The 8,062-nt window shown below is 45.3% G+C and overlaps 1 protein-coding gene across 2 annotated transcripts; it reads right to left on the reverse strand.

Moving 5' to 3' along the window:
• Nucleotides 1-1,313: 1,313 nt before the first annotated feature.
• Nucleotides 1,314-7,929, reverse strand: NRAS (NRAS proto-oncogene, GTPase). 2 transcript variants are annotated; one of them, XM_074925562.1, is made up of 5 exons: nt 7,749-7,929; nt 7,090-7,268; nt 6,471-6,630; nt 5,537-5,660; nt 1,314-4,872 (listed from the first exon to the last, which is right to left on the reverse strand). In XM_074925562.1, the coding sequence occupies exons 1-4, from the start codon at nt 7,857-7,859 to the stop codon at nt 5,541-5,543; spliced, it is 570 nt and encodes a 189-aa protein (XP_074781663.1). In that variant the 5' UTR covers nt 7,860-7,929; the 3' UTR covers nt 1,314-4,872; nt 5,537-5,540. The 2 variants fall into 2 exon arrangements, with proteins under 2 accessions (XP_074781663.1, XP_074781664.1); XM_074925563.1 differs by lacking the exon at nt 1,314-4,872 and adding an exon at nt 4,882-5,242.
• Between the last annotated feature and the right edge of the window lie 133 nt (nt 7,930-8,062).

Consider the following 8,062-nt stretch of genomic DNA (forward strand, 5'->3'; position numbering starts at 1 on the left):
ACAGGGTCAGCTTAGCTGGGTTCATGGTAGAAATATGAGTAAAGCTTGGGTATGCTGTGCTAAAGTTAGATCTACAGCCTCTTTAAATTGACGTACCGAATCAGAACAATTCACCTTCCCACTCTCAGCTGGAAAGCGAGTGATTCACACCCGGAGGCTTCAGGGTGGCTCTAACCCCCCCCCCCCCCCCCCCACTTATTTCTGAGCTGCCTTCAATCCATCTAGGTCTAGTCAAAGGAAAATGGCCAAACATGCCATAAATTGGGCAGCTTAAGGTACTTAGCAGGATCTTCCTCTAGTTCACCTCGCAGAGCAGCTCTATTGTAAGGGTAGCTGTCCAAAGAGAAGCCTAGGAGCAAGTTCTGCTAGAAAATGGTTTCAATTCCTGAAGACCAGTGTTAAGAGAGGGGGTGATGCGGACGCACACGCGCTGTGTCTTTGACTGACAGCACCTTGCACTAAGAACCACAGCAAGTTCTCTCCCCACGCTGCTCTTACTCATCCCCTACACAGACTCCTCCAGGGCTGTTTAAATCAGCCTCTGCTCCAGTGTGCAACAGAAGTCCTTAAGGTGTGAACTAGTTTCTAGGAACAGATTGCTCCAGATCACAGTCATACTGAAGGAAAGCTTTCCTAATAAGCCAAGAAAACTCTTGTTTATAAGCACCCACCTGTACTCATATCCTGAATCTCTCCTTTTGGAACAGTGCAAGGAGCTTTATACCCCTGTTACCAGGAGCCTATTCTTAAATTCCTTGCGCAGATTGGACTCTAGGTTCCAGAGATCTGACACAACATCTTAGGAGGAACACTCTTACTGTGTGGTCCAACACAATCTGTGTTACCGCTGGAGGAAAGCCAGCCGGGAAGTATTTTAGAGAAATGAATTAAGCAACTTAAAAGCCTAACACAGAGCATGATTTGGACACAGCAATAACTTCATAGCCGATTTTAGTCTTGGTGAGTGAAGACATTTCCCTTCCACCTTTTTTTGACTTGGCAAGCATCTTTTCCAAGGGCAAAGTCAGCAGAAATATTGTGAGGGACCCCACTGCAGAGACTCAACACTAATGCAAGAGGCATGTCGCAACAGAGATTGGCGACACCATTAAAACTGGACTCTGGAACAAGCCTCTGGTATGTCTCAAAGCCACTCTCACAGCTTGTTTATGCTATAGTGAACACAGATGATACAGCTATTCGTGCCACATTTGAGTAAATCTAGATCCCACGGAGAAGCAGCATCGCAATAGGCTTCCTGTACGCCAGGTGTGGATCCCGTGCCCAGATCATTACCACAAAAGGAACAACCAAAGAATTCAAAGTTTATTCTTTAAAAAAGTTATTTAAGAAGCAAAATAATTTACTTCAATTCAAACCAAAAGAGATGCATTATTGAAAGCAAGTAATTATACAAAGTAACAACAAATTAGCCCTTGGATAAAAAGTCCAGTTCCCAACAGTTCCCCACCATCCTGGAGGTTACACACAAACAGTCAGGGAGTAAAGGAGGGCCACATACAGGGTCAGAATGTAACTCAAACTTCTGCTACTCTCCTTCCCCCCCCCGTAGGCCTGACTTGAAATCCAATTCTAGGTCATTGAACCGCACTAAAAGTTACGATGGCTTAAGCATGACAGTTACCATCCAAAATCCTGCTGATGACAGCAAGAACAAAATTTGAGCACTGGCATCTGAAAAAGACCATGGAGTGGGGACACCAACAGTAACAAGCCACAGAATTACACTCTCTTGTTAGACAGCTGTTCTCAGTCTGTAACAACAGAAACATTTCTTTCAGTTATTGGCACTTGTAATTTTGAACAAGAGCTTCACCTTTTTTAATTTTACCTCTAAGTTGTATATATCTGTTTTTCCCAGTCAGGATAGCAGTTAGCTTGGCACTAACATGGTGTTGTGCTGTTAATTCTAAGTAACAACATTTGGATTAAATCTACCAAAACCACCTTTTCCAGGGACCCGTCTTGTGCAAAAACTTCTGTGCTTATCTTCTAAATAATTTTCCTAAAAGTTCTTGGGGTTTTGTCCTTTCACAGTTCTCTCTCAGTTGCCACCAAAATCAGGGTTCTCTTATACAGACAGTTGGAAACAAAATACAACCATTTACTTCAGACTCCTCACTAGTAAAATACCCTGATTTTGTAGCACTCGCTAGATTTGAAACTAAAATAATGCAGATGGAAGGATCACCTGTGCAGATCAGTTCTGCAGTATCTGAAAAGCTGACGCACCCCCTCTAAGTTTCTGAAGGTGACATACGCACTGACCTGTCCTTACCAGGTCTTCCCTTTCCAGATTTTATATCACCCAAGAGAAAGGGAACACCAAAGAGAAAGTGGATGCGTTTTCCAGTTCCCACAGAATTCTGAGAATACACAGCTTCTGGAGTTACAGCTTATACATTTTTAATGACAATCAGAACATGCCAGGCAACGTAGGGAACCACTGAACCTCCATCCAAGAGAATTTTCCATACTTGCCCACACAACCTTCAAACTGCAAATGCCACCTGCAAAAGGTTCCCCACAGGCAGCTGCAGTCCTGCTCTGAACTCTGCAATCCTAAACCCCCTGGTTTCCTAAATAATCAAAAAAGACCCAGATGATGAGATCACACCCTTCAAACATGCTGCGAACTCCATGCCGCTGTCCCTCCAAAATGCCGAGGCTACGTGACCAGATGCGCATCAAAAGTTCTCACTTCCCACGAGTACTTTTGTTAAGCGAACAACACTGTGTCACACCTCTCTTTAGAAGTGGACAATCATCTCCTGCCTCAAGGAATGCTTTCATAAATAACTTCTCTTCTTGCACCAAATAAAAGAAAATCACTGCTTGCTGATTGCAGACACGACAGCTTGCAGTGATGGTAATTCTGTCACATTTAATTTGTAGGCATGAGGTCATCTTCAAACAAACTCCACTCGAGTCACAGCCAATGCTATCCATAGTGCTGCCCACCACTGTTGTAGGATGCTGGAAAAAACGTTTTATGTAAAAATATTGTGTTTTTATCAGTGTCACATCAGTCAAGGGTAAAATAAATTGCAAAAAGTAATTATAAGGATTATCACAGATAAAGAAAACGTGATGCAGATTGACTCTCTTCATTCCTAGAAGAGATTTAAGAACCTAAGTAGTGAAGGAAGCAATATTAAAAGGAACAATTTCTTCTTTCAGTGTTTACTGATTTCTAATTTCCATTTGAAATTGAGAACACCAAATAAGATGTATGAATCTGACACCAACAAACTGAAATTAAGCCTTTTGCAATTTCTCTGCTCATGCTGGTTCGGCGCTGACTGGCTGCAGTCTCACTGCTCCTCAGCAGGCAGCAGCTGGGAATTCAGCTCCGCGGTGGGCGCCTGCCTGACCACAGACAGGATCCAGCAGCAGCAGCACAAGGACTAGGGCAGGACACAGCATTCCAAGGAACACCGGTAGGTTTTGCAACAGTGACCAAACTGGTACATCCCAGTTACCTGAGAGGACAGTGTTTCGTTCCAGGAAGACCTCACAGAGCTCATGCAGTGATCCTCTCGTGCTCTGAGGCTGCAGAACGAGCCCAGGACTCCCCTCAGTCTATCACACACCTTCCCACGGCCACCACCGCACTCGCCTCCTTCCGCCTTTCGCAAAGACGCTGCCACCAGAAGCCAGACTGGTTTTGTTACAGCTCACTGCCTTCTCCCCTCAGTCTGGGCGTCCTAAATCCACAACTACACCAAACACAGTCAACCTGAAATCCCACACTTCCTCCCCAACAAGGAGACTCTCCAACTACGCTTTACAGAGAGACATTCTGAAGAGACCATGTTTACAGTCTGGTGGTAAGAAAATAATTCAGAATAAAATTATTTGCAAGTTACAGACAGATCTGAATAACAGCTGTCCAAACCAACTAACCTCCAGTTACTAGATTAACTATTGAGCAGCTGCCCATAAATGCTGGCAGTTAATGTTAAAAACGAACATCTGACTAATTTGGTCCAACTTGGAAGAGATGCGAATGTTGCAGAAAACCAATACAGAATATAAACAGTTCCACCTACAATGAAAGTAAAAACAGATGCAGTGTGTCCCCCTCTCAAGTTCAAGAGTCTTGCAAGTGCCCGCTGGATCTTCCAGCCTACAAATTCCTGGTTTAGTATCCTGTCAGGCAGAGATCACCCACACAAGACTTGCCTGCTTAAGACAACGAGCTCCCAAGAAATCCCAGTCCTTGGGGTTTTCCTCAACCCAAGGGAACAGGGGACAACTTCAAATCTTCTTAGCAAACAGGCACTTAAGTTAGGGAAGGTATCTCCTTTTTATTACAGAAAATGAGGGATCAGTTAAGTGGTACTCCTGGAAGAAAGGAGATGTTGTAGGTACGCTGTAGGTTGCAGAGAGCAGACACCAATCTGATGGGCGGCGGGAGCGCTCATGGCAGCAGCACCTGCCGAGCCACGAGTAGTGCTGCTCCTCTGACAGCACTGCAAATCAGGATCCAGCAGAAAAGGGACAAACACCACTTCTAGCTTTTACTCTAGAGGTAAAGTGTCATCTTTTTCACAGCATTTAGTCTGTATAGTTCACTTGTGACTGGTTTTCTTCTTGAACAAACCCAGAAAAAAGTGAGAAAAGAATCCCAGTACATCAAGAGACGCGACTGCTCCATTAGCTGAGGAAGGAGGTAGATGCCATAGGTGTTCTCTTCAGATGGAGCACAGAAAAGGACCTTGTGCTAATTAACTGGTACCAAGATTCTGCTCACTGGCACCAAAATACTGCAGGGCATCAGCACGAGACGCAATACAGTAGCATCGAGACTTGTCCAGCAGCTACATCTGAACCACGTGTCCTTGGCATCTGGAACAGAAAGGCATCTCTAATTAGGGCTGTCCAGCTTGAGATGGGCCTGCAGGGCAACTCCTGAACTGGCCCGCCTGTTTTCACAGTGATGAGCAACATCTTTTAGGAACTGTTGAAAAGAATTTCACTCAGTTGGGGAACTCATAAATTTAATTACTCGCATTATTTTACTTGGTTAATCTTCAAACCGTGCATGTTCCAGAGGAACACAGCTCAAGATAAGCTGAGCAGGAGTCAATCCATCAGCAAGTGGCGACTGCAGAATTGTGCAGCACACTCCTCTTTCTAGTTCAGGTGTTTCTCGTGTACACGACAGAAATGACACATTCTCCAAACAGTCAAAATGGTTTCCCAAAGGAAGGAGACACTGACAGAACAATACAGAAAAATCACACAATTATCAGTTCAGTGGAAATCCACAGGCTACAGCCAAAAGGTTGCTGTGAATAGATTTTCCTTTTCTCAAGCCTTGCTGTCTACTTAGAGGGGAAAAAATAAATTATAGGAGTGATTAATTGTAGGCTTTAAATCTCTGGGTATCAGTGGGTTGTATAATAGGGAAAAAACCCACCTACAGCAGCTAGTATTTCTAAACCATGCTTATCCACAACTGAAAGACATGCAAACAAGAAGCCAATGAAAAACTTAAATTACAGCTCACCTTATCACATCACAATGCAAGACAATCCCATACAGCCTTGATTCCCATCTTCACTGCTGTTGAGCTTTTTCATCCGGTACTGCCGGATCTCTCTCACCAGTGTGTAAAAAGCATCTTCCACACCCTGAATGCAAATGACCCAGGTAAAGCATTTTATCTCCTGAAGCTTTTGAGATCACTGTTCTTTCCATCAGAGAACCCCTTAACAAGTTTGAAAGGTGTATTTCTACAGGAAGAGGGGTAGGCAACTGATCCCATAGTTCATAAGAGGAAGAAACTAGCACTCATGTCCACAACTCTCCACTTACACCCTTAACTCCTCCTCTGAGGCAAACATCCAGGGTAACAGCCATTAAAACAAACCAGGTAAATTGTAAAGATTCCATGCAGGAAACAAGCTCCTTCTTGACTAATCACCTCTGGTTTAGAATTCTTAGAATTTTCTGGCTACTGCTTAATAATGGCACCTTTTGGGCTCCACATTGCTGTAAGGCAGAACAGAGGCTGACTGGACAGAGCCACACGTTCAACGCAGCTCTGAAGAACTCTATTAGTCCAGTCTGGAAATTCTTCCAGTAAACATGATCTTATAATTGGCCTTCATTAAGAAGCCGAGAAAACCGAACAGGCCTGGCATGACCGCACGGCCTGACCACTTCTCGGCAAGAGCAGATGAAGCTGCTCCTCTTGCCAACGTGACCCACTTGAAAGAGTCAGTACAAGTCTGAAGTGATTTGTGTACTGGCCTGTCCCAGTGGCAACAACAGAACTCTTCCAAGGTAACAGCGAGTGGGGAAATCAATAAGCTAAAAATTGCAAATGGATTAAAAAATGCTTACTCTTGTAGATAAGAAAAAAAGTACATGGAAAAATGTTAAACCATCCTGCATTTAGCATACAGGAAGAAGTCAGACCAAGAATGGAAGCATCTTACCTGTCTTGTTTTAGCAGATGTCTCTATGAAGGGGATTCCATAGCTCTTTGCTAATTCTTGAGCCTGTTTTGTGTCTACTGTTCTTGTGGGCAAATCACACTTATTCCCAACTAGCACCATTGGCACATCATCTGAATCTTTCACTCTCTTGATCTGCTCTCTTTAAAAAAGACAAATAAAAGAGAGTTGGGAACTAAATACAAAAGCTGTTTTAGTTTAGTATTCAAACAACCTTGTGCTACAAAACCATAAATATTAAAGCAGGACAGGACCTCAGGGGGTCTAGCCCTCAGCAGTATGTCTCATAACTTCGCACACTCCATCTTCTGGTCGGTGTGTAACTCTGCTCTGATGTGTGTTTGCCTTTGTACCCATTTTCTTAAAGATCACATTCTGTACACTCCAGATATCATTTGATTAACACAGCTACCCGGAAAACTGTCCTGCTCTCAACCGACTAACAACGTATCGACACAGAACACAGCTAGGCTTGAAATCTTTCTGAAAGAAGTGGAAGATTTATTATTTGTCTGTTATTTAGTCTCCACTGGGTCTAACAGCAAATGAGTCTGAAGTCTTTTCCAGTCTTCCCTCCCTGTGGTAAAGACCAAGATCATACCTGTAAAGGTTAATGTCAGCAAACGATTTACTGTTGTTAATTGCAAAAACACAGAGGAATCCTTCCCCAGTTCTCATGTACTGATCCCGCATGGCACTATACTCCTCCTGCCCCGCCGTGTCCAGGATGTCTAACAAGCACGTCTCTCCATCAATGACAACCTGCTTTCTATACGAATCCTGAAAAACGCAAAAGTGAATTTTAGATTAGAGAAAAACATTAGGTTTTTTTTTCCACCTCAGGCATTATTAAGGAAAACTAAAAATAGTAATAAAAAAAGAGTAAGATCCAGGAGATTTTCTAGCCACACCCCTCCAATGAAAAAATATCGGTATCTAAAACTGTCAAACTTTCTTACAAAAAAGAAAAAACCTATTCTTCCTAAGAAATTCCCCAGCTGGGAAACAGAAAAGAAACGTTATAAATACCACGGCTACCACACGATGACTGGGCTCTACCATGCACAAGAGGCGGCGACTCTGCCCGCTGCCGTTGCGGGCTGCCTGCGCTCTGCTGCGGGAAGCCCGGAGGAGAATATCCGGGCAATCCTGGACAGTTCTCCCGGAATTTCTTCCCCTGGGCAGGCTGATGCCGCACCCGGCTCTCCGAGCCCGCGCCAGCAGCAGCCGCCCGCCCCGCCCCGCCGGGCCGCGGCTCACCTCGATGGTGGGGTCGTACTCGTCCACGAAGTGGTTCTGGATGAGCTGGATGGTCAGCGCGCTCTTCCCGACGCCGCCGGCTCCCACCACCACCAGCTTGTACTCGGTCATCGCCCCCCGCGCGGCCCCGGGCGGAGCGCGGCGCCGCCCGCCGCCGCCGGCCCCTCCCGCGAACGCGGAACACCCCGCCCGGCGGCTTCCGGCTTCCGGCCCCGGCGCCACGTCATCACCCGCCGCCGGAAGCGCCACCGCGCCACCGCCGCTTCCGGACACGTGACGACCCGAGGGAAGGAAGACGCGGGCCGCACGGAAGC

Source organism: Athene noctua, chromosome 23 (genome assembly GCF_965140245.1).
Source record: "Athene noctua chromosome 23, bAthNoc1.hap1.1, whole genome shotgun sequence".
NCBI classification, from domain to species: domain Eukaryota; kingdom Metazoa; phylum Chordata; class Aves; order Strigiformes; family Strigidae; genus Athene; species Athene noctua.

Excerpts from the sequence above, each read along its gene's own strand:
- NRAS (XM_074925562.1), bottom strand. The coding sequence starts at position 7,859 with ATGACCGAGTACAAGCTGGTGGTGGTGGGAGCCGGCGGCGTCGGGAAG. Across the intron at positions 6,631-7,089 it reads GCTGACATTAACCTTTACAG|AGAGCAGATCAAGAGAGTGA; the intron begins GTATGATCTTGG and ends TCTTTTTTAAAG. Across the intron at positions 5,661-6,470 it reads CATCTGCTAAAACAAGACAG|GGTGTGGAAGATGCTTTTTA; the intron begins GTAAGATGCTTC and ends ATTTGCATTCAG.